This window comes from Cryptotermes secundus, unplaced genomic scaffold, assembly GCF_002891405.2.
Source record: "Cryptotermes secundus unplaced genomic scaffold, Csec_1.0 scaffold62, whole genome shotgun sequence".
NCBI lineage: Eukaryota > Metazoa > Arthropoda > Insecta > Blattodea > Kalotermitidae > Cryptotermes > Cryptotermes secundus.
The window spans coordinates 527,902-554,642 of NW_019727786.1; the positions used below are offsets into that span (position 1 = coordinate 527,902).

General features: G+C 39.8%; 2 protein-coding genes across 2 annotated transcripts in view; one reads left to right on the forward strand and one right to left on the reverse strand.

Annotated features, from left to right (window-relative positions):
- Window positions 1–3,545: 3,545 nt before the first annotated feature.
- The window catches only part of LOC111864910 (metabotropic glutamate receptor 1), a 228,313-nt gene continuing 205,117 nt past the window's right edge, over window positions 3,546–26,741 (reverse strand). Inside the window, exon 14 of the mRNA XM_023852521.2 lies at window positions 3,546–8,918. Within this exon, the coding sequence (XP_023708289.1) occupies window positions 8,524–8,918 (395 nt within the window). The 3' untranslated portion in view covers window positions 3,546–8,523. The remainder of the gene's footprint in view (window positions 8,919–26,741) is intronic.
- LOC111864911 overlaps window positions 12,246–26,741 on the forward strand; it is a 34,524-nt gene continuing 20,028 nt past the window's right edge. The window contains exon 1 of the mRNA XM_023852522.2: window positions 12,246–12,467. The gene's annotated coding sequence lies outside the window, so the exon portion shown is untranslated. The remainder of the gene's footprint in view (window positions 12,468–26,741) is intronic.

Genomic DNA, 26,741 nt, shown 5'->3' on the forward strand with positions numbered 1-26,741 from the left:
AATCGGCTCAATTATATGTGGTTACGGAGGGTGCCAGAAAAATATACCACGGGCGCCGCGTTGGACAGGGATGCTGTGGCTTGTACACTTTAACGCACTATAGTAACTCTGCATTTATTTATGAAGCTGTGTGTGGTATGTTTCTGTTGAATAACTGTGAAATTATGCCAGCTTTCTTCATATCTTTGCCTGGAGACTTTTCCATCATAACTGAGCAGATACTGACTTTATGCATCATGATAAAATACTCAGGAGAAAGTGTTCTTCAAACGACCCTTTAAACGTCACATAAGTCATTTCATTATGGTAATATGTCACGCCCTTTGAATTAGAGCAAAAGATTTCTCTCTGGAATGAATCCTGTGGCAGCTGAACCAGCTGAATACAGGAAGTCGACCACCTTTACTGACAGGAACGCTTAGGCCAACTGAACTATCACTCATCTTCCAGCTCCTCTCTCTGGTATGGTTCTGGTTGACCCATGTTTCATCCAAGTAATAAATGCAAGCTCTGCAACTTTGTTTGGCTTTCTGCATTTTATGAAGAAACACTGATACTGCAACTACAGTTATAACTCTGTACTATTAGAAATTTCCTTCCATCATTCTGCCTCTTATGTCTGAAGTCCAGTTTCTTCAAAAGTCTTAGTATTGATTGTTTGCTACCATCAGATTCTGCAATTTCTTTTATTTCTATATTCAGTCTTTTTCCTGTGAGAAATTCTCCCTTTCCATACATACAGAAAATTATGTGCTACAGCACATTTTTATCAGAATCATTTAATTTAGTCAGTATTTTGTGTTGGCAATGCTTGCATGGTGAATGAAAGGTGACTCCCAAACTTACTGATTAAAAAATTTGCGTTGCTCATTATTCGTTTGAAACCCTGAATTTCAATACCACAAGCCTACGCTGTCTGCTCTTAACCCTTGGCAACATTGTTAACTACCACAAGCCTACGCTGTCTGCTCTTAACCCTTGGCAACATTGTTAACTACCACAAGCCTACGCTGTCTGCTCTTAACCCTTGGCAACATTGTTAACTACCACAAGCCTACGCTGTCTGCTCTTAACCCTTGGCAACATTGTTAACTACCATACAAGTCCCATCATCTCATTTCTTTCCCTCAGACATTACATCATGGTAAACATTGCACATGATTTCCCTCACTTGTTTCTGGAGAACTTGCTTTTACTTACTTCTTACATTTTCAGTCCGCCACCCCCTTACCCGTCCTCCACAAAACAAGGTTTCAGAACATGTGACAGAATTCTTTGCAATGGCATATCTCCCTTATCTGCCTTTGTATGAGGTTCCTGCTCTAGCATGTTGAAATTAATACCCTTCATATACTCTAATTTATTGTATAATACTATACCCCTCGTGATTACATCTAAGCAATTGCTACAAGACAAATGCTACAGTATTCATGTCATAGTTTAAAAAGTGTAGGGGTGATTCTGAAAATATGATCAAAACACATACGTTCCTCAGTAAAAGAGTAACTGCACCATAGTTATCATCATCATCATCATCATCTTCATTCACTGATTCCACTTCTGTGTGGGTTGTCTAAAATTGTTCTCATGGGACTGACAGCTGAAAAAAAGTATTGTAATGCTGATATACTGTAACACAAAATGTATCTTTAGCAAAACTATTTCAGTCTACAGCATGAAAAGATGATTAAAAGAACACAGACAGAACTAACCCATGTGAGGTTTGAGGTTTTCACACTGGTGAATATTCAGATTGTGGTCTTCTGGTTTATGAAAACTTGTAATCTTGAAGGTATATGCCAAAGTTTCAGAACGACATGTTGGTTCAACATGTAAGGTTAAAATGAGTAGATTAAGGATGTGATTAGTTATAGAGACAAGGTGCCATGGATTGCAGTCACTCAGAAGCATGAGAAGGGGAGGAGAGATAGGGTCTTGTCCAGGTGAAAATGAGTGGTTAATTATGGGAAAGAACCTTTTTAAGGGCCACTCTGGACAGGAACTGAGAAAACAGCCCTTTTAAGGGCCAGGCGGAAGAGTTCTCTTCTCAGGAGGAAGTAATTTTCTTGTCCTTTTAAAGAAGAGAGAGACAATTTGACAGCTGTGACACTGTGTTTTGGAAGGAACATGCTTCCTCCTTCTTCAGGGTCAGAGTGAGTGGAATGAGGCTTCATTTAGTAGGAATGTGACACGTGCTCAAGCAGCTTGAGTGCACGAGTAGAGTGACATAATAAGCCTAAGCTCAAGTGATGTTGAAATGCTGAAGTCTGAGGTTGGGCTTACTCCTCTGAATTTGGAAGAACTCTGTACAACTTGGAGCCTTGTGACACTGCTCGCAACACAGGCACCTAGCCAAGACACAATCAAGCTCTTCACATCCAATATAAGTGATGTAATGAGGTCATTTTAAAATGAGACATGTTGATTGTTATGCTGTGTATTAATTGTTAAGGAATAATACAACCATCAAGTGTAACAAGCTTTACTAAAAACCCGAGTTAATGTAATTGCCTTACATGTTTCAGTACCATAGGACCATCTTCAGAGGTTAGTGTCATAAAAGGAGGTTGGTTACATGTACTTTAAAATGATATGTAAGTAGTTTTAAGATTATACAATATATATTTTTATTAAGTGAAGCACAAAGTTGTGGTATATGTGTTATGTTTGTTATGGCTTTAGCTGTGCAGCAAAGAAATGCTGGAGGAAGTAGTAATCTGCCATAAAAACCATAATCCAGTGCAGGAGAAGATTGTGTGTGTTGGTCCTGCCTTTTCCATGTTGTGGGGGTTCCTGCACCTCATCCCAAGAAGGTTGGGATGTACAGTATAAGTCTTGTTGGCGCTTAGATATTTTGCACATGTGACAGCTGAGGTCTCAGTGAAGCAAGCACCCCTGTTGAAGGTTATGTAGCATTACAGAATGTGACACCAATGAAGAGAATGCTTCTGATCAGTTGAGGTATGGTATGGTGCAAGAGTTAGAGAAATTTGTGCTTGTAGAATCTGTAAAGTACATAGTGCTGGGATCGGTGGTAAAACTGTTTAGCATCCACAAGTTCAGAGAAGGCAGGGGAGCATACAAGCACCTTCACAGCAGAATGTGATGAAGGCTAGCCAGGTTCCACCAGTGAGTAGATCTGAATCTTCAGTTTCAGCTAATCTGTGAGATCTAATTGTGCTATTCATATCTGCCCCATCCCTTTGGCAGTCTTGTGATATAGCTCAATGGATATTTTTGCTACAGAGTGTCACAGCTGATGCTGCTCACAAAATTCAGTATTGCCTTGGAGAGGCCTGCCTGCCTGCCTGCCTGCCTGCCTGCCTGCCTGCCTGCTTGCCTTGATCAATGATTCATTGGATAATTCACAGAAGAAGGAATCAATGACATTGACAGCGAATATGTCAATTCTATCTAAGTGGATATTTTCAAAGTTTTGAGTCATACTTAGTAAACAACACAGTCATAAGATGATACTAAAAACTCTGGTCTTTGTTTAATAAGGACTGAAGTTTCTGTTTGTGTGGAAAGCCTGTGACACTTCAGTGTGTGTGTGTGTGTTTTTTTTTAACTGTGCAGTTTAATTTGTGGGTGTTGAGAGGAATTTATTTAGTTAGGTAGGAGCAGTTTTTCTTTTCTAAAATTAAAAGGCTAAAATTAAGGGTTTAAAGTGCAGTGCAAAGGAAGATGCATAAATAATACCATTTTTACACATCTGGCAGGAATGATAATGATAATCTGACATAACAGCCTTAGCAACCTACATTCTTATTGCCATGAATAAATGGAACCTTGTGGTTTGACATGTGTGTGTTACAAATGGTATCACTATTCTAGGATGCATAATATTTTGCAATAAACAGAAATTCCGTAATATATGCTAATACCTTGTGGATATTGTAATGCTCTAGACTTGTATTCAGGAGGGCCTGATACTCAGACTATGGTGACTGTTCGCTGTGGTGTTCCTCAGCCCATCCATGCAAATGCTGGGGTAGTACCTTAATTAGGCCCTGATCTCCTTCTTCCTTCCAATTCATTATTCACCCGTCATCCTACTGTTCGGCAGAATGTAGTCTAGCTGCTGACACTGATGTAAAATAACACACCAAAATATAAAATGGAAGAAAGAAAGGAGTCTTGGTATTCCAGGGGTGAACCAGTACTGGCTTATGTTACAGCTAAGTAATTAATATTGTCCTCATCGATCAAATCATTTATTCATGCCAGTTACACTCATGTAAAGTCTTTTATAGCTACACAGCTTTATAAATTCATATCTGTTATTGATAGAATTCATGAAGTAGTTTTATATAAATGTAATACAAAAGGACATTGACAAGATGCATTAACTTATATATACACTCATAGAATACTGAGCAATACTTGGGAAAAGGGTACAGTGTGTGTTCTTTGGTAATGTTTCTTTGTGACTAAAACTAATAAAATGAATTGATATTCTGTTTTTATTTTTACATTGATCACTTACTAAATTGCAGTGATACATATGTCCTCTATTGATCATAATGGCTGTTTAATTAGCTTAAAAATAAATAGCCATACTTAGTTCTTTGGTTCTACTTCGCTACAGTACCATAACTTCAAATTGTAGCGTGTATGTAGTGTTGATGCTACAGCTGAGTCCAACTACTGTTTAAGCCCTATTGCTTAATCAGATATTTAGTTTATTATTATATATTTTAATTTCATAATGTTTATTAATATAAATAGAAAATTTATTCTAATGAGAACAGAATTAAAATGTACTGGTTTAAAGAGTTGGCAGCTCAGTAAAGTGACTGGCTGTAGGCTCAACAACCAGACTTAAATTCATGGCAGATCCAGGGACTTTTATCTTTGCTACTATGTCTGTTCTGGCTCTGGGGTCCAACCAACCTGCAGCTCTGTAGGTACCAGGTTCTGTTCAGGTCCATCTAGTGCCATGGTTAAGAATACATGGAGTTTTACTTCATTCTCCCCGTGTGTCCATGGTGTGATATTTAAACACAGAGACAACTTCAATTTTAAGTGTCATATCCGACACTGGGACCATCAAAATCAGCAGATGAACAGTTAACTAATATCTTGATTATGAGCACCTGCAGATTCTCTGCTAATAACCATATGCTACTTTCTGGTCGAGGTATTTGAGTGAAGATTTACAGTACCTCTATAATTATTAGCCTGTCAGCTTGAAGTTAAGCCAAGAAATCAATAAAAAACCTTAAAGACTCTTAGACTTACTTGAAATCTGTTTCTCAACAATTTATACTGGCTGTTCCTAAAAGAATGGTGGGGTTTCAGATACGTATATATTTCGTATTTCTTACAGTGTACAATCATAACATGCGTCAATCGGAAGCTTAACTGTCCAAATTTTATGTGCATCCATCAAAGTGCCTCTATGTGTGCACCTTTCGTTACCCAGCACCCATCAATGCGATAGTCGAATTCCTGCCACACCCGCTGCAGCATTTCAGGTGTGATTGTCTCCACAGCATGATTGATTGTTTCGGAGATCCTGGAGTGATTGGGGCAATGGGGGTACATAAACCACGTCCTTCACGTACCCCCCAAGAAGAAATCACATGGAGTTATGCCTGGGGACCGGGGTGGCCACTGGAGAAAAGGGGCATCTTCACCTGCAGCACGTCCAGTCCATTGTTTGCCTAACTGTTGGAAATGGAACTAGGAAAGAGTGTGATATACAAAATGAAAATTTGAGAGCCATGTTATGAATCCATATACGTTTTGCTTTTCATCAGCAAAAACTGACGGAGATATACGGCAATGAAATCCCACCATTCTTTTAGGAAAACCCTATATGTATAATACCCAATTTCTATATGTCTGTGTGCTTGTATGCACTCACACCAAATGGAAACCTTAGAAAACTCTGAAGTAACGTAGTAGTTGTCACAGATGAGATTTTCTGAGTCTCAATGTGTGCATTCACTAAAATGTCATAACCAAATGAGAGGATAGCATGAGATTCATTTGTTTATCCCAGCCGATCTAGGAGAGTGTCAAGATGCTACTGTGAAACACCTCATATTGATTTGCTCCACATGCCCCCCCCAGACCACCATGATAATATTACATATCATTTGATACTTAATTATGTTCTTAGTTGATACAGTGTACCTAAAAATTTCATATTCATAAAATGCCAATGTAAGTATGTTTACCTGAAAAGCTTACCAGTGCAATTGCTGAAAGATCATTCCCACTCTGTGTAAGTGTTTATTACTGTGGTCTGACCTTTGTACTGGCATTTAAAACTTTGTTACAAATTTAACGGCCATATGTAAACCGATTGTCTAGAAAATGTGGGAGCCTCAATGTCTCACAACCCGTTGGTCCTCCATGGCATGTTACAGGAATAACTCTACCTATATTTTTTTACCTGCTGAGAAGTGAACCCCAATTCATTGGCCATCTAGCCCGACATTATACCAACTGAGCAAATTTTACAGCAATGTAAAATTTTATGAAAGTTTCTTTGACAGAAGAACAAGAGTTTGTGGTACCATGAGGAGTAACAGTGGAATTCTGCAGTATACTGAAAAAGAGGCCAAAAAAAGTGATAGAGTGATAATATTTGCATAGAATGGATATTATTTTTGTTCAGAATTGGAAGAACAAGTGGGGGTGAGCGTGATTGGTACAGTAAAATATCTTTTTAAGGAAAGAGTCAGTAAAACGACTTGTTTTGGACCCTACTAATTTACTGCTATCTCATAAAAATATTCCACTTTAACGAATGTCGTTATGATGAAAATGTGATTTAACGCAGTACAAGTCGAGGAGGCTACGAAATAAAAAATAGTCAATATAACGACATTTGTAAAAACAATATCGTTAAAGAATATGACACCCACTTTACGAAATCCGGGGCAGCATGTTCCTCGCACCTGGGGTGAGAGAGACGAATTACATAGACCCGAGGTATGCTCATTATGGAGAACTGAAAGAATGCATACAATGGTGCCCACCATGGTGTTTCATGACAAGAATAAAACTCTAAAATAATTCGGCCCCTGTCTCGACCACAACCGAAAAGCTCCAGCCAAGCAACGCACTCATTGTCACTTGGGCACGTTTACATTGGTTGATCGCATGACACATCTGAAAAGTGAAACCGTATTTCGACGTGATTAATCTGCGAGCGTTTCGATTCTACTGCAGTAGAAAGGCCCTTGCGCCCAATTCGATCATTACCACACAACTAAATCGCCTGTGTAAACATCCGGATACTTAGCTCTTTCAGATATTGTCACGTGGGTATCCACTTAGCAGTTTCTGCAGAACAGAGTCGAATGGACAAGAGGCAATGTAAACACTTGCAGCTTCTAATTTGGCTGGCTGCTGTTCACTGGGCGTTCAAAAAGAATCAGCGAATGCAATTGAGGCCGAATTGACATACCTGCCTGCCCGGGAACGGAGTGATTACAGTACTGCGGTTATGTGCAACTACGATCAAATCTATTCAATTAGATTTATTTTGTTATGCCTAAAACTATTTTCCATTTCGAATGTTAAAAGTGTGCGTTTTTACATTCACATTACCCCTCTTTGGGAAGTGTCAAATAATACTGCATTTTAATTTGCCAGATTCACAAAATTCTTACCAAGTTTTCCAGATTTAATTACGTCAAATTACCCTGACAGAATGAAATTGAACGGATAGTGGACAGAAACCAGAGAGTATCATATTAGTCCCTAGAATTACAGCAGTGAAAATTGAAAATATATGATCTCAAAATAACATTTGATCAGCCATCGCCTAACGCAAGACCTAGCAGAAGAAAGCGAGGACACTATTCAATATCAATTTTAGTGAGAAAATAATTTAGTCGTAAATAAAATCTATTTTTACACTTAATATTGAAATGATTATCTTTTATTTGCATAAGGAAATAACCGAACTGAATAAATTTCTTGTAAACGTACTTCATGTTCTGTTCACTGGTTCTCAACCTTCTGTGTCTTGCATCCCACCAGCAATTTTGTTGTTGAACTGCAGTCCCTCTGTAGCAAAAATAATGTTCCTTTTTTTCCAATAAGTGTAATTTTACAATCATGTAAATTTTAGTATTCTTTTAAACATTAATACAAGTTCTTATATTTCAGACCTCGGAATCAACCCGGCTGTCCTTCAATTCCCATCGGTCGAGAAACAATTATCTACACAACTTACATGCTTTCGTTAAGACCCGTGAAACCGTTAATTTTTGCAATTAAGAAACACCGCATTTTTCCCGCCACCTGATACAATAATGAAAAGAGATACGAGAGGATGATAATGTATTTTCAGTTTAGAAGGACGTGCAATGAAGCTGTTGGGCCTATTTAAGCCTATTTTATTGCGATTGTCCGAGGAAAATCATAAACACCTCAGCCAATTTAGGGCCAGGTTGCTGATCCTTCCAAATGCGAGGTGGGAGTCATGACTACAGAAATATGCCATTTTGTACCTAAATTTATCATAATTTCGTGTGCGATGAGCGTTATTTTGCCGAATCACACGGCGCTATCGGAATTATGAGACCACGATACGGGAGAATGCGAAGAACTGTCAGACCGACACTCACAGTCGCCTAGGCTGATGGTGATGTGTTTCACCTGACCACTGTCCTCGTCACCACTTTGTTCACTAGCGCTCTCTTCCAAGATGTGCGCCGTGGAAATAACAGTGCGTCGTAACCGCGTCGTGTTCATGCTGTCCAGCAGTGCCCGAGGACTTAATTCTGCCCATGGAGGTACTAGGATTTCAGCTTCATTCTTTTTATAATCCTGTGTCTGCTGTGACGCTTGCATATTCCTCATGTAAGTCTGCAGAAAATAGTGAAGCAGCTCTAACCCTGTTTGGCACGAGAGGGTACGTCGCTCTGTCTGGCGGTCCACTGGCACCACACCTGCAAACAAAGTCGTTTCTTAGTGTGCTGAGTTTGGAACTGTAAAGATTATTATTATTTATTATTTCATTATTATTATTATACATGTAGTCTATTTCATTGATTGATGATATCTTGGGGGCATGTTCTGTTCAGTCTTCTCCTCACTGAACCGTTGTCATGGTTTTTGTACCTTTCACCCATTCTTAGTATTTCATTTCTGACGAAGGGTATCTTTAGGTCGTTATGGAGTGTAAGGTTGCTCACATACAATGGCGCGTCTGCAATTGCCCTTAGTGTTTTTAATTGGAATCTCTGGAAAAGATTGATTGTCGACGGCTTTGCCCATCCCCAAAGTTCAAGACCATAGGACCAAATAGGTTTCAATATAGCTTTGTATAGTAGTATTTTGTTAGTCATAGAGAGCAAACATACATGTAACGCAGAAAAGTAAATTCAATGGAGGAACGGAAGTACAGCATGTTACACACACTAGAATGGACATTTAATATTTACGAACATAACATTTCCCTTGTCTAGTGTTAATTCATTTGGTAAAAATAAATTTCTTGCGTCTAAGTTTCTTGCCAGCAGGGCCTTAAATTGGAAGTAAAACTCCAAGCATCCTTAAAGGGAGGTGGTAAAATGGTTTGAGTAAAAAAAAAAAAAATATCACGTTTGTGTTGTTTTATTTTTGTTAATTTTGGTAGTCAACAGTCTTTATTTATGATAATATAATATTGTGATATATAATCTCTTGGAAACCAGCTCGTTGCTGTGCAATCAACATGCGTGTTCATGGATACGAGCAAGCAACAAAAGTTCTTAGGATACCGCTATGCTATATAAGCGGCCGTTCAGATAAGCACGAAGGCATTCGTAAATCAGAACCGAGTCAGTCGTAGTATAGGACATAGTCCAGTCAGAATGGAGCGAGTCCTGGGAAGTCATTTATTGTCAGTCTTTGTAACTGACTGATTAAAAGAGGTTGTAAAGAAGGTGTTAAATCCAATCATCCAGTCCAAAACGCGTCAGTTTTAGTCTCGGAGCCATAAACATGTGAAAATATTACCGTATTTACGCATGTACAGGCCGCACATTTTTTGCCAAAAAATTCAAGAGGAAAACTGGGGCGCGGCTTATATTCGAAATCACACTTCATTAAAAAAAAATTATATTCATAATTAGTAATACAGGGTGTTCTACTCCTGAAATAATATTCCAAGAAAATTATTTTTTCTATAATTTCTGTCTGAAAATTGTGCTGCGGCCTATACACGCACGCGGCCTATACATGCGTAAATACGGTAATTTCTACTAAAACCTCACACAACGGCATTGAAAGCCGATTTAATTAAATTCAAAATGACAGCTGGCGGCACGCCCCCATTTCAGTTACATTTTGTGGTCACGAAAATTGGATATTATATATATTCTAGGGCCCCAAAGGAATTTCTGCATTGGTTAGAGAAATTTCCATAATGTTAGCACTGTTAATTGGCGTGATTTTGCCTTCATTTGTTTTTCTTTGAATTAAGGTAGCGTTTTAGCTTCTCGACCACTTCCCGCAAATGGTTTTATAGATATGTGTCTTTTTCTCGGAAACTATACATTATAAATGCATTAAATTTGCAAGGGATATTCGGAAAGTAACCTCCGGTGAGCTGTTGACAAAAGAAGCAGTGAGAAAAGAAATTATTATACACAAAAAAATCGTACGTAGTCGCCACCGAAATTGAGTCAGTTGTGTCGGTGAATAAGTTTTTGTATGCCTATGTCAAATAAGTGTACCGTCTGTGAGCTTAGCCAGGTTTTGTATTGTGAAGCACTAAAACAAATACGTATGGTCATTCAGAAGAAAAGGCTTTGAATTGTGACAACCGGTGTAGTACTCCTCCATGACAATGCGCGTCCGCATATAGCTGCTCGCGCTCGAGCATTGCCGGAGCATTTCAACTGGGAATTGTTTGACTATCTTCCCTACAGTCCTGATCTAGCTCCGAGAGACTACCTGTTTACTTACCTGAGGAACTGGTTGCGATCACAGCGCTTCAACAATAATGAGTTGATGAAAGGTATCAAAACATGACTGAGCAAACAGGCTGTAGACCACTTTAACAGGGGCATATAAAAACTTATTCCCTTATTTACTTTCCGAATAGCCCTCTTATTGTTGTTATTTGTGATGATACTGACTTGCCTTTACACGTCTGACATATGAAATCTTGTCGGCACTAAATATTTTTCTGTCGAAATGTTGAAAACTTTTATATTTAGAAGAAACATTATGAAAACCTCCTTCCAATTATATAACCACGAGAAAAGGTCAATAGATGCAGAAACCCAATAAAAACTTGTGTACCAAATTTCAAAACTTCAGAGTTCACAGTTGATTAGAAAAATGTACCTTAATACGACTATTGTCCCTTTTTACAGAAAGTTTCTTATTAAACACATTTAATAATTATAACTTCATGGTCACTTTAAAACGGTATTTTAGAAAATGACCATTAAAATATGTTTGAAAATATATCACGGTAAAATATAACATCAGATACAGAGGAAACTCAACTACGTGCGTGGTCGCTTATTAAGAAAATGCTTCTAAATGTGACAAAAATAGCATTGCACAGATATGTTTTAGAACCTTCAAATAACCTTCGAGGAAGCTGCCTTCAGAACCCAATGGACAGGAATTGGGTGGGTGCCAGGCCCTATCTGGACTTTGCATCGAAGAGGCAGATATTACTCATACTGGTTATCGAATCCCGTTCATCTAGTCACTTGACTGACACGTGCAATACCTACAGAAGAGCATCAATACCTAAAGATAGTCGTCACGTGTTTACATTTGCAAATAGGCAGTGTAGTTGTGTGGGAATGTTACATCACATTCGAGGACGGCGCAACCCTACATTTTCTCTCCCTCTCCAGTTAGAATCATCGACTTTCTCAGGACTTCATCATAATAACACGACATTTTTTAGACAGCGAAAAAAAAATCTTTGATGTCGTAATCCTTTAAACTGTGTTATTTATATTATTGCCTAATGTGTTTAGTTTAATGATGGTCACTATAAGAACAAAAGATTACCAGAAATTAATTTTAATTTATGAAAAAAATGAAGAAAACATTTGTAAAATGTACTGCCGTGCTTGCCTGCCGGTGCAGGTCTGTTAATTCGCCTGTACTGCCGCGCGGCCCATGAAGAGTCTCTTGACGCTCTTGACGACTGAGTTGTGGTAGGAGAAGGGGGCATTGGTGTGACGGACGTCACAGGAATTCTGACAACTGATTAGGCAATCAGATGGGCGGTATGGGGACTTCCCCTCACTCAACAGCATGGCAGAATATTCGGGTCGCTCCAGTGCCACCGAATACTATTTTATGAAGGCTGTTACTGTGGCGACCTTGAATATAAGTATATAGAAGGGCATAATGGTAGGTCTAGCATGAGGCTGCATAGTCACTGAAGGATTGCATCATGTAACAGGCTTGTTATTTGCGAGCCAGCAAGAGATTTTGTTAGACCTGGCCAAGTGAAAGAGAACAGAAGACAGTGAATATCGGTAAGTGATTGGTTACGTTGTTTATAGAGTATTTTCACTGTCTCCCGCCCATTGAAATCATATACAGAATTGCGCAAGAAATATAGCTTTTAAAAAGAAACAGATTTCAATGAAGCTCATGGAGCTGTGTAGAATACACCGGCAGTATTTATCCACGTGATTCATTGCAGAGATAAATATTCAGTTTCAATTTCAATGAAGTTCGTGGAACTGTGTAGAATACCCCGCAGTATTTATCCACGTGATTCATTGCAGAGATAAATATTCAGTTTCAATTTCAATGAAGTTCGTGGAACTGTGTAGAATACCCCGCAGTATTTATCCACGTGATTCATTGCAGAGATAAATATTCAGTTTCAATTTCAATGAAGTTCGTGGAACTGTGTAGAATACCCCGCAGTATTTATCCACGTGATTCATTGCAGAGATAAATATTCAGTTTCAATTTCAATGAAGTTCGTGGAACTGTGTAGAATACCCCGCAGTATTTATCCACGTGATTCATTGCAGAGATAAATATTCAGTTTCAATTTCAATGAAGTTCGTGGAACTGTGTAGAATACCCCGCAGTATTTATCCACTTGATTCATTACAGAGATAAATATTCAGTTTCAATTTCAATGAAGTTCGTGGAACTGTGTAGAATACCCCGCAGTATTTATCCACTTGATTCATTACAGAGATAAATATTCAGTTTCAATTTCAATGAAGTTCGTGGAACTGTGTAGAATACCCCGCAGTATTTATCCACTTGATTCATTGCAGAGATAAATATTCAGTTTCAATTTCAATGAAGTTCGTGGAACTGTGTAGAATACCCCGCAGTATTTATCCACTTGATTCATTGCAGAGATAAATATTCAGTTTCAATTTCAATGAAGTTCGTGGAACTGTGTAGAATACCCCGCAGTATTTATCCACTTGATTCATTGCAGAGATAAATGCTTTACAATCCGAATGTTAAACAGATATTTTTGTAACCATATTACGCCTACCCGTTTTTTCAAAGTGTCTGTTCACGCTGGAGTTGGAATGGTTCGAACCACAGAATTGCCACAGAATTCTACAGATTTGAGTCGATAATTATATTTTTGGAAATGACACAAACAACTAGTGTAAAAAACCGAAAAGAATCATTACAGGCTCTCAGTCCGCAGAATAAAGGCAACAAAGAATTGAAAATGGGCAGCCTCTCATTTCACAAGATATCATACGGTCAGCCACACACCAGTCAAAAAGGGGGCTCAAGCTGTAATACAGGAAAGCGGGGATATTATTAACCTCAGATTAAGATCAAAAATATGCGGTTGAATTATAAATAAAATGTCGTTTTTTAAATTCAACCTGGAAAGTATTTTTCTTTGTAACGTATCATTCTTTATGTACACAGATTGCTCTACGAAAAGCGTATAATTCCATATCCGTTCATTTTTACAATTCTTTCTTGGAGAAATTCGTTCTTTTTGTCACCCGATATGCTAAATATCATACTGACAGTTAGGTGATTACTGACCAGAGAGTGACCATCGCTGAAGGACCCGGGCTAATATGAGGTAGACTCCACAACAAAACCTGTATGATACACTTCACGTTCCCACCGCATCCTGTTAAGAACATTACTGTTGTTTCTACCTGAATCTATATTTACTGTCTCAGGAAAGTCTGTTATAACTGTCCTCTCAATTTAATTATATTTTGAAATATCTTAATGATAATTCAACTGTTTCTTGAGTGTTAAATAAGTTCTCAAATCTAGCGTTTCAGCACTGATGAAGTAGTAGCACATCTCTTGTAGCTTTCCCTCTGCACTCTGTTTGTCTCCGCATCCCGAGTCTCGCTAAATTGCGTTTCAACTTCCGTTCCAATATTGCAATTAACATGTTATTTTCTAAGTAGTTACTATAGGATTCTGACGATGGTGTATAACACACTGATATGTTGGGTTTTTGGACTTTATCCATCGTCCTGGTTTTTAAGATAACAAATAAAAACACACTGGATCTGTTTCCGTCCTCAGGTGAAGGAAAACACCTATTCAGTTGGGTCCCTTAGAAAGAGCTAGCCTCAATCACTGGACAAACCGATGTCACAAAACATGAAGATTATAAAAACCTGAGACCAGGCTAAGTCCATGAGAGCTAATAAGAGCTATCTATCCTGGTTCCACGCTTGTAAGTGCTTGCTACAATTTGTTATGAATATTTTTCTTATTAGCTCTCATGGACTTAGCCTGGTCTCAGGTTTTTATAATCTTCATGTTTTGTGACATCGGTTTGTCCAGTGATTGAGGCTAGCTCTTTCTAAGGGACCCAACTGAATAGGTGTTTTCCTTCACCTGAGGACGGAAACAGATCCATTTTCCGAAACGTCGTGTTTTTATTTGTTATATTAAAAACCAGGACGATGGATAAAGTCCAAAAACCCAACATATCAGTATGTTACTTTCTGTCCTAATTTATTTTCGTACCAAGATAAAATATATTAGTGAAAAAATATTTATTCTAAATTTTAAAATGAGAGTTCTTGAGTCATTCTCTCTTTACTTGGAGGTAGCTAACTAGCGGCTATATAATCTCAGCCTTTCGCCTAGTACATTTAAGGTCAATTGACCAGGAGAGATGAGATGGACAAGATACTTAACATGCATGAAAAAAGAACATAAATTTGAGGCCAGAAACCCTTGTCGGAAAAGACATGCGGGAAACATAAGAGGCAATGACAGGGTGCCAAGAACGTGTACTGTTGATGGTATGATTGTGACGTGGATTTAAGAACGCTGTGCACAAGCGAGATTTTTCGATGCCCGTGATGATTTTTAAGCACAGAAGATGGAAATGATAACTTCATTCAGGATGTTGCTGCTGCTGCTGCTGTTGTTGTTGTTGTTGTTGTTGTTGTTGTTGTTGTTGTTGTTGTTGTTGTTTTAGACCCTTGTGGAAAAACTGCATTTGTGAGGCATGGATGTATGACATTGAAATGGACCTTATAAAATGTAAATTGGTCGCGCCATAGCTCAAGCGGTTAGTCGCTGGCTTCCCACCGCGGCGGTCGAGATTCGATCCCGGGTCTGGTCAAGTGGGATTTGTGGTGGACAAAGTGGCGCTGGGGCGGGTTTTCTCCGAGTACTTCGGTTTCCCTTGCCAATCTTCATTCCACCAAATTCTCCATCATCATAATCACCCGGGGCAGGCTACAATAGGCCAATCAGAGGCCGCCGTGCCGTGTGGACCCAGTTGGACTCCACCCCCCACTAAGCGAATTAAAAAGAAATGCAAATTAGACTTCAGCGACTCAGTATATTACTATGTCTCGTTTTAATGTAAACCTCCCACTCTTTACATGAGGAGTTTCGTGACTTGCATTCTTCGCCTATTGTTGTTAGGATGTTGATCAAGAAAAAGGATTAGATGGCTAGACATGTAGCTTGCGGTGAATTCCACGAAATTCGCAACAAATTTTCGTTACAAACATAAGGGAAATTACCGCTTGGCGTAAGTGGAAACATGATATTAAAATTGACAGAAAAGATCGAATGCGAAAATTTGAACTAGATAGACCGGACTCAGTATAGGATTATACGGTGGGTTTATGTAAAAGCGATATTCATTCTCGGGTTCAGCAAACAACAGCGAATTTCTGTAACATCTGAACAACAACCGGTACCTAGTGCACTAATATGACTTTGCTCCATGAACTTACAAATGACGGGTCGATATTTACAGTACGAATTAGTCCGCCTCGCTTAGGAGCGCGGATTGCTGATGACATACATTCATGTGAGGTTGGAAGGGCAGCGCGTTTTCTCTGCTCCCATATACATAACCGTCCAAAATCGGACACATGTTTATATGAACTTTTTTGATCACAAAGACCTAGGAAATCACCTCCTGCAGTTATGCCATAAAGTCGTGAAACACCCTGTATAACATATCCATCTTAGAGTCACACTGCTGAGAGAACACGTGCGAATTTCGTCGAATGGTAGTCGTGTTGGTATCGAAATACAATCCTGCCATTTGCCTTGAGGGCTCGAGTATTACCACGAGAAACTGCAGTCAAGATGGTCGATCTATGGGTCGCGAATTGAAGTCAGGACATTCAAAATACAGTTTAATAACTTAGCAAGTTACCCGCTTAACGATTGAAATGTTGGAGTTCGATTCCCGGCACAGATAAAAATTTTTATCTTCTCTGTAGCATCCGGACAGGTTCTGAAGGCCAACCAGCCTTCTATCAGTGGGTACTGAAAGTTCTTTCCCTGGAAAAAAGCGGACGAGGCATGAGACTAACCATTTCCCATCAATCTGGTGTCGAGATGACATGGTGCTTACATCAGCACAGAGACAACTTTACTTTCCCCATAATAAGACTCAGGATTTACAACCATGTGACCGTGACATTCGATAACTAATGTTTAATAATATTTTTACAATTTCTTAAGGTACCAGCGTTTCATGGAATCCGAAGTTTCATTATCGTGTTCACAAGAGTCCATCTGAGTCAGATTAATCTACTGCACAACTTCCTTTCCTGTATCTTTATGATTACCCCATTTCTTTAATAGTATCCGTCCATATACGTCTAGGTCTTCCTAGTGGCCTCTTTCCTTCAGGATTTTGCACCGAAACTTTACTACATTTTCTCTCTCTTGAGTGTTACAGGCCGTGGTTTCTTTAATTATTATATCGTTAATGACGAACTGCGCACTCGTACAATGAGTCCTAACGTCTCTGTGAAAAACATTACGCAACTGAAGAAGAGGCTAGGGCCCAACAAAGGGCTGTACAGCCACTGATGAATGAATGAATAAATGAATGATGAACTGCAAAGGTAGCTGTCGAGTCTAATATAAAGAACAGATCTGGAACATGCTTGGATGAATTGCAAGCAGAAGAAACGGGAAACTTGAACAGTTACAGCCAGAATTCAGTTCACGATTCTTGAAGTTGACGCCTAGTGATACTGTGAATAAGGAAATGTCAGTTGATGGTTTCATCAGACCCGACTGTTTGCCATCCGCCTTCTTGGAACGTTGAGGGAAAGTCCTTAGGAGTGAATTCCAGTGAGAACCACATCACGTCACACCGTCCGTTCAAAAGAAAACCGTTGAATTCATAATAGTAACTGCGCATGCCATTTACTTTAAAAAAGGGCCGCGCCATAGCTCAAGCGGTTAGTCACTGGCTTCCCACCACGGCGGTCGGGGTTCGATCCCGGGTCTGGTCAAGTGGGATTTGTGGGGCAGGTTTTCTTCGAGTAGTTCGGTTTCCCCCGCCAATCTTCATTCCACCAATTGCTCCACAATCACCCTCACCTATCATCTGGGGCTGGTACAATAGGCCAGAAGTGGCCGCAGTACAAGGGACTTAGTCCCACCCCACTAGCAATAAAAAAAATATGCTGGTGTCTCGAAATAAGCATTGAACTTTGATTGGACTTATAAAACCTAGGTAATTAAGTGTATTGGAAATATGTAGAAAATATAAAAAATCTTGTATTGAAATGCAAATCGATAACATTTTAAATCTGTTTATTTCTTTTTGTACTACTTAAGACACTGGTGGTCGCTTTTGAGAATCTTGTTGTGGAGGGTCACTGCCGTCACACGCTGCCGTAAGGCGTGTTATATGCAACCACATATACAAGCATGTGTTGCAGGGAACTCGGAAATGCTCTTCATAGCTCCTCGTTAATTTTTAATTAATTATCCGAGCCATTCATATAGTTCGTAACAAACGTGCATAGCATAATATGGACCATATGCATTATTTAAATCTATTTATTTAAATAATAAACACGTATGTGCAAAGAATTATTTTTTTGAAATTATTTAAGAACGGAAAATAAAATATTGTTGGCTGGTGCGAGCTCTATATTAATAAACTGACAGCACATCCCCATGTGAATGCATGCACTCATATGTACATGTGATTCCGTTTATGTTGAGGAATTCCTGGCATATCTGACGAAATTATAGTCACTCCAGAATTTATTTAATGCACTTTCTCCTCTCCTCTCCTTGGCACTACAACTCCAGTGGGCCTAGGCCTACATCCATGAACTTCTCCGTTCACTTCGGTTTTTCTAGATCTTACACATTCGGTAGGACTCCTTGGGCGGGTGATCAGCTCGTCGCAAGGCCTCTACCTGTACACAAACACAGAAAAACGCCCACACACAAACTAACATCCATGCCCTGAGTGGGATTCGAACCCACGATCCCGGTTTCCAAGCTAGCGAAGACAGTACATACCTTAGACCGCTCGGCTACCGTGACCGGCTTGATGCACTTTATTAACCACTAATATCACATCTCTCAATTTAGCCTACATCTGGTTATTGTATTTAGCATTTCGTTTTTTCCCCGTTGTATTACATAAATTTCAACGTTCACTTGCGAGTTTATGTGCTTTCATTCCAGAAAATCCTTCTAGAGGGCAAGAAAAAAAAGTTATAGGATGAACTTCTTTGTTCCTCTGGCCTTTAACATTGTCAAGAAAGTTGTTTGTCATTTGTTCAAATAAAATGATTCTCGGACTCTGTTCCACAATCCTGCACTGGTCAATACATCAGCTTCAAAAGAATCTGAGAGTAAGATGTATAGGCATAGAACTAATTTTCATTTATTTTCAAGCCTCTGAGAGTGGCCCCAAGAGGATGAATCATGTAAAGCCATACATCTAACATGTCCTCTTTTTATTAAACCTCTTAAACTGAATGAATTTTTAATCCAATGTCACTCAATACAGCATTTCCGTAATGACTTACTGCAAGCGAGATTATTGATGACCCTGCATATTGCATTCTTCTGGGATATGACGTCGTGTAATCCGGTAGAGCGTTACCGACGTTTTGAAATAATGTGCTGCTTCCATGGTCAACCTTAAAGATAGAGCAGCACACTCGCCGAAACGTCGGTAACATTCTACCACACTATATGGCGTCACATTCAGAGAGGTAGCTGTCTTCATATGTTACTGTAGATTCCAAATACCAAATTCTGTCGATATCCAATCAGCGTTTCTAGCATAAACATCTCCCATCAACCCTACTGCAATGCGATAGGGCATCGTGTGGAAGGAAGCGAAATTTGTGGCGACAGAAACGTTCAGCGGTCAAGGACGAGGGCCTCAGTGCGTGTTGTAAAGAACAAATATGCTTGTTATAATGAATTACGTAACCATTGTTTGGTAAGAAGAGTGAAGATAACCGGCAAAAACGCTCTACGGAGATTTCACTGATGTTTACTCCTGTCACAAACGTTAAAGGGAATTGACGATGGTTTTTCGTGGTTTTCAAATTGCTGCAGTTTTATGTAACTTACATGTAGAACAAAGCACAATTAAAGTCTATTTCGTAAGATTTGAGGCTTTCACGGCGGTGACTATGAAGAAAGCAGTCTTCTGGGATTTGGCACCACATATACACGGTGCCAAATCCCAGAAGACTGCTTTCTTCAAAGTCTATTTCATCAAGCAATTTACTAACTTAAACGACATAAACAGTCCTACATAAGGAAACTATACAAACATCTGACGAACTAATACATCTATGTGTTTGAATCCACAATACGACACCGAGTCTCCTGAATGAGGTTTTATCATGATTTTCCTCAGTGGCTTCTGAAAAAAATGAGCGTACTACCTTAAAACAAATCCTTCTCCACAAGTTCAAACCCATCTTTCACACTCATTTTGCATCCAACGTTGTATAAACTGTGTACCTGGGAACAGTGGTTAAGGAGACGGGTAATGAAGTCTTTACTCGCTTACTGAAAGATGCCTCTATGTTCCGGCCGAGATTCGAACGGGGCATCTCCAAAACAAAAGTCACTAATATTACCGTTGGAGGCATCTTGCCTGGTCCAAATGACTAACCATTAAACCAAGCAACTAACGTCATGGTGCAAGGCCGGTATTGAAACGTTAATAGGTATTCAGCTGATCAAAAACTGTATGAAAATCGAAGCTTAAGAAAGCCCGCCTCTGGGTGCCCCCCTTAGCCACCTGAATCCAGTCCACAGTCACACAAATCTATTTACTTTTAAAATAAAAATCCCTTGCATTTAGTTATATTAGTTTAAAAGCAAATAGTATATAGGATATTGTATGGCTTCAAGGACTGGGGTGCAGTTCGGCGTCCCTCTCAACTCACACTGCTTGTGTTCAACCGGAAACCGAGCGAAGAGGAAGGCTGGCCTCAGTGAAATCATGTACATGAATGGGGGGAAGTACGGCACAATCGCACCATTATTCAATTGTTCATTCTCTGTGTCACATGAGCAGGACACTTCATGCTGCCATTAACACAAGCAGATACGTAATTTCATTCAGTTACATTTATTGTTTCCAAGGCCATAAATTTCTTCGGTGTGTAAAGTGGTTTTATTCGCAAGCAAGGACACACGGCATTAGCTCCAGAGGTAACTGCGAATATTTGTCACTTGCGTGATTATATAAGTACGAGAGTGGTCCACGAAGTCCTTATGTTGTATGTAAATCTTGATGCGATTTTTTAATTCACGACACGGACAATAAAACGGCCTGTGTTTGTCTACTGAATTCTTTATATGCCGATTGCTATCTTTTGAGATGTGACCCGGTGAAGTCCCGTACACAGTTACTAACATATTGGAGGAACCCACTACCTGAATTTTCAGGATAGAAGACTAATACCCTGAAGATAGAGGCAGCGGGTTCCGCCAAAAAGTATGGTTACCATGTACCATAACACGCGGCCTCCCACTCAAGAAGACAATAATATTGTCGTAGTGTTTCATCCATAGGTTTTGCGATATGTCTTTACTAGTATCAGTTTTAGGCTCGTGGCAACACAGATATTTCTTCAATGCTGAAAATACGTTAAACAACATTTGAAAAAAAAATATATATATAAATATCTCATCAAGGTCTGAAACTTGAACTTGAAATATTTTTAGTGTGCTTGACAATTAACGACAGTCTGGAAGAGTGTGTCAGTAGAGAGACTACCGAATAGATGACCGCAGAATCGAGTTCGAGTCCCCTCAGTAAGAGGAATGTTTCTCTGATTCTTCCACTATCTGTGGCCCAGACATTGTACGCTGCATGTCCTCAGAAACACTCGAGCTCTGGGAGCGGAGGGACGTTGAGAGTTCTGGCAGTGCCAGGCATGAAGACAAAGACGAAGAGAGTGAAAGGTTAATGTCAAACAAACTCGTACACAGATGATGGCTTTGGTGATAATATAGCTGTGAGGAAGAATTTATCTTCTATGAGGTTCAGTTCCAATTGTCAAAACCTGAAAAATCCATGAGCGAAATGACAACTTTAATATATTATTGAATAATTTGTTGCCGTGTGTTTTAAATTAACACAAATTATTACTAAGAATAGAACAGAGAACGCCCTACTCAAGTTAACAGAATGCCGCATTCCTCTTCATGCAATCTGGACCTGCGTAAATGTACGATTTTCCTTTCATGAATTAAACGGAGCATTTGCGCTGGATCTCAGGTTCCTCTGCGCGCTCATTAAAACACAGGAATGCGTTCTGTTATATGAAACCGCATTGTATAAATAGGGTTTTACGATTAAAAGTTACGGAATAAAACTCTCAGTTCTCCGAATCCATAGTTTTTAATGCAAACCACAAACCACATACTGAATTCCCTTTAGATTAAAAATGGTGCGGTAACGAATCCAATACACCTTGTGTTATTGAGGCCTGAGAGTATTTATGTTGGCAGACATGATTAACGCATTTTTTCTAACTTACTACAAGAGAGATTACTTTGCAGTAAGATTGGCGTAATTTCAGCGACGCAGAAACACGTGAGAGGCAGGGACGGATAAAGGCATAGACGAAGAAAACCAGGCCCGAGGGCTACACAGTTTATGAGGCCCCGTCCGAGGTGGGTCTACAACTTGTGTGACATGAGAGAGCGTAGAGCCTCTAAGGCTTTCAGATGGGGGGGACAACGTGTTTTGCGCTCCCTGGCCTCATTAGGTCTAATCATTTATCTAATAAATAAACGAGAATGTGTGTGGGTTTGTGTGTTAACGCTCTCACTCAAAAACCAAGGAACCCAGAAAGATGAAACTTGATGTACGTGGTTTAATATCATATTACAGTCGATTACAACGAAGTTATTGATGTCGTTTAAGATTAAGTTACTGTTACATGTTTCAACATGCTCGTACAGAATGGCATCCTCAGAGGAACACACGACACAAGATAGACACTACCTGTTGTCTGTGGCTGTCACTATTTTAGGACTCTGAAAAAAAAAAAAGAACTCCGTGATTTTAGTCCGCAAGCGAACTATACCGACCGAGCGACCGCCGCTTGCCGGCGAATTTAGTTCCAACTTCAGAGGATAGAGGGTGTCGCTGTGGTCAGCGCAACGAATCCCCACGGCTGTTAATCTCGGTTTTCTAGACCGGACTCTGTGATGTCTAAAACAGCCTGAGAGTGCGCATTTCTGTTTTTTTTACATACCTTGTGTTTACGGGCTGCAACTGGGGAATTTACATGTTAGCGATATTTCTGTGCGGAATTCAAGAAGGTGACGATAATGAGTACGTAACAAGGGGGAACGAAGTGAGTTTATATCATGCATCTTACTTTTTAGGTAACTTATAAAATTTTATATATATATAAATGTGACATTCCAAGAAAGTGCGGAAATAAAATTAAGAATATTGTTCTGAAGATCAGAATAATGATGTGTTGTAATGCCTCCGACTAAAAATGTCGACATTATCCTGATTATTTCATATCTCAATGTCCTCTAGCATCAGACATTAGGTATAGCATGTGTGCTGCCAACTAGTGATAGAAATGCGAACGATGAAACTGTAAGATTACGATGCAGTGCATTTAACTATTTTTTATTTACATTAACCTGGTATTTAAAATTAAGCCCTATACGAATAGAAATTATAGTTATTTAAATATTAGCTTCTGTAAGCATAATAAAAACTAATATATAATTCCATGCGTAATCTGTCGTTACCTTGAATAAAGTGACTTCCAATTGCATTTCCTGAAGAACGTGACGTGTGTATGACTGGGAGACAGATTAAATATGCCTATCGCAGAGCTTCTTAGTGGGTAAAAATTGTCATCGTATCCACTTGGTATTGTCATGTGTAGGGGGTACGCGTGACGAAAATAAGGGGTTCCAGTTTCGATGATTGGATTTATTAGCACTTCGGTTACAAGTTCTATTAATTGCAATTAACACAGCGCTATCGCTGATTTACACACTTTCCAGTCCACCGCTGCACACGCACTGGGATTCTCAGTTTCCACTAGTCGTATCCTAGCAACGGATATCACCTCAGAAATTAACACCTCAAATTACCGTGAAGTCTTCTTGCTATTTTGTCTTCAATCACTCTGAAATCTCGGAACTGATTCTTCTGGACTCACACCTCTAGCTTACGACTGACTCGTAACTGCCATGAACGAATTCTATAACTCCCTTCCTTATAAACACTCTGCACAGACTCCACGGAAAACACCGCCTCTATTTATGACGTCACCGCTTACGCGAAGTGTTTTTACCTAGCCGTTACTTAGGAAAAAGTTGCATAACCCCGTTCTGCCTCTGCTCGGCGCGGACGACATAGGAAACACAGTCTCATCTATTGTTGCGTGTTTGACCGTGTTTACAGCGCTATTGCCTGGCAACGTCTTGATAAAACCCGTTACAGTATTAAGAAAATCGATGCTCAATACAAATAGCAATTATAGATGTTCAAAAATTAATTACTATTAGCATAAAAAATTAATCAATTTAGATATCTATGGGTAAACTGCCGCTGTCCTGAGTAACATGACTTCCAATTGCAGATCTGCAGGAATGCGACGTGTCTGCTGTTACTCTATACACGTTCATGTAATATTACCATTTTGGTGTGCTGCCTTCGGTCAAAATGGAGACCCAAACTTAACCTGGGCAAGGCCCGGGCCCTTGCTGCTACTAAATAATAAAGCGTGTAACCCCCACACCTCATAAAATTGTTCAGTGTCCTGGGCTCCGCACTGAACACGAGTCACCGGCTCCGGAAACACTCATACCGACTCTGGTTTCTTTATTGCCGCACCTTGTATAAAAGACGACATGCTACAGCGTCCTCTTAACCATCACGCGGACTGCTCTCCGGTTCTTACGCGTCTCGCACGTATGTTGATGTTCGTTTTATTCGATCTAATAAACGTTAATAGTCTCTAAATTTGATAACGCTGAAAATATCCGAGTCTCGTATGAGATATCTCTCTTATAAAGAAGACACTAGTCTCTCTAATCACATTTTATTACCTATTTGGGCAGAATGGCGAAAGAAACCTTCCTGTCCTAGCTTTACAGTCAAATATATTATTCATGGGTTTACAGCTGTAAGACAACTGCCCGCCGAAGTCGCCCGGGTTCGATCGTAGGTCACGTAATATGAGAATTGGAGGGGGAAAGTGGAACCGGGGCTGGTTTTCTCCGAGTACTTGATATCCTCTGGCAACCCGCATTCTACCAATTACTCCACATTCATTAGCCATCCTATAACTGATGCTATATTACTGGATACGGGCAACGTCCTACAATAAGAAACTAACTTTCCAATAGAAGAAAATAGAGTGCGTTCCAATGAGATCAGTAATTGATACCTGCGTCAGTGATACGACAGTTTACTGCGAGGCCAGAGAGAACAGCGCACTCTGTTTCACCACCTGCGGCGCTGAGCGTCTCTACTCGGTCAGGCGTTAATCGACGAATCCATTGTTCACATTTTGTAGCAACTAGCTCCAAAGGTGAATTGCTGGCGCATAATGTGATTGCTTACGATCAAGTATGTAGGTTAGGTAGACCGAAATTTCATAGCCCCGTGGCTGTTAGCTCACATCCAAAGCTTAAATTCGGGTTTTATGCGAGAGTCTTAATAATTTTCAAATACTCACATCTAACCTTGCCTGAAAGTCTTAATCTGCTCCTCCAGTTAACGCATTCTTCTCGGTTTGCTCATTTTGCCACCAACTGTACCTGCGGTTCGACGTTCTTTGACAGTCTCCGTTATGCATTAATTTGTTGGGACTTGATTCTTGGGTACTTTCCAATGAATCTCCGAATGTGTTGTCAGCAAGTTTTCTTCCTTACGATGAAGTCTACTATGAAAACTCGCTGTTGATTTCTATACCTCTTTGCAAGAATAACGAATTGAGGCATAAAGATAAAAGATCTGAGAAAGCATTATTTCACACGATACCGCATTCATCACAGTGCGTTATCTGGCTGCCCGATGAGTTATGTTCAGGTCTAGAAGATGGGTGGGGACCGTAAAACAGGAACAATGCGTGCTCTGCTTATGGTGTTGCTATTTTCCATTACTAGTCGCGTGCGTGAGGGACACGCGATAGAGTAGTTGGTTGAGGCACTATACTAAAACATGGTAGATCGCCGGTTCGATTCCCGATGAGGTCTTTGTTTTCAATTGACCAATTCCTTCCAGCCGCACTAGCTTCCTGGCGGTAAAGGGCGGCCGGCGCGTAAGGCTGACAACCTCACCGCCATCTATGAGCCGATTGTCTAGAAAATGTGAGAGCCTCGACATTTCACAACCCTATGGGCCTCCACGGCCTGTCACAAGGATAGCTTTACCTTTAACCCTTTAGTAGCGTGCATACATAAAATTCACGAACTGGAAGCGAAGATAATCTTCATAACATTTAACAAGTACCATTACACGGTTACACTTTGTGATGTTACGTGCTGTAAGTGCGAAGCGAATTATCTGTTTCAGTACTTATTGTGTCGTAAGTCCCGTGTCGTAGATTTACGGCATGTAAAAGATCCTCATGTCTCTAGGAGACCTCTGAGCAAAATTATTAGGCAACAATTTCCCGCCCAAGTAGTCTCCAATGCCTCTGGTAGATGGAGAAAATATCAGGTACCGACGGCCGACCTCGTTGGCTGAACGGGGCTGATAGCACGCACCAGTACCGGTAGGGTATGGGGACAGTAGAAATGAAAAGGGGGACAACAATGGACCAATAACTGTTCTAAATGCATGGGGAAACTCACCCCTCTAATAATAATGGTAATAATAATAATATTGTGTCATAAAATCCCTTCGCCGTTCTACGAGGCATGCTGGAAAGTAGAATGGGTAAGTTCTGTAAGTTCTTATTAAACACGGAAAGTTTGTGCCGTCTCTTGCAGCGGTCAGTCATGACTGCCGTAAACAGTTGATTCTCGGCTGCATATGAACGCATTCTAAACTGCTGTTGAAGTGTGCC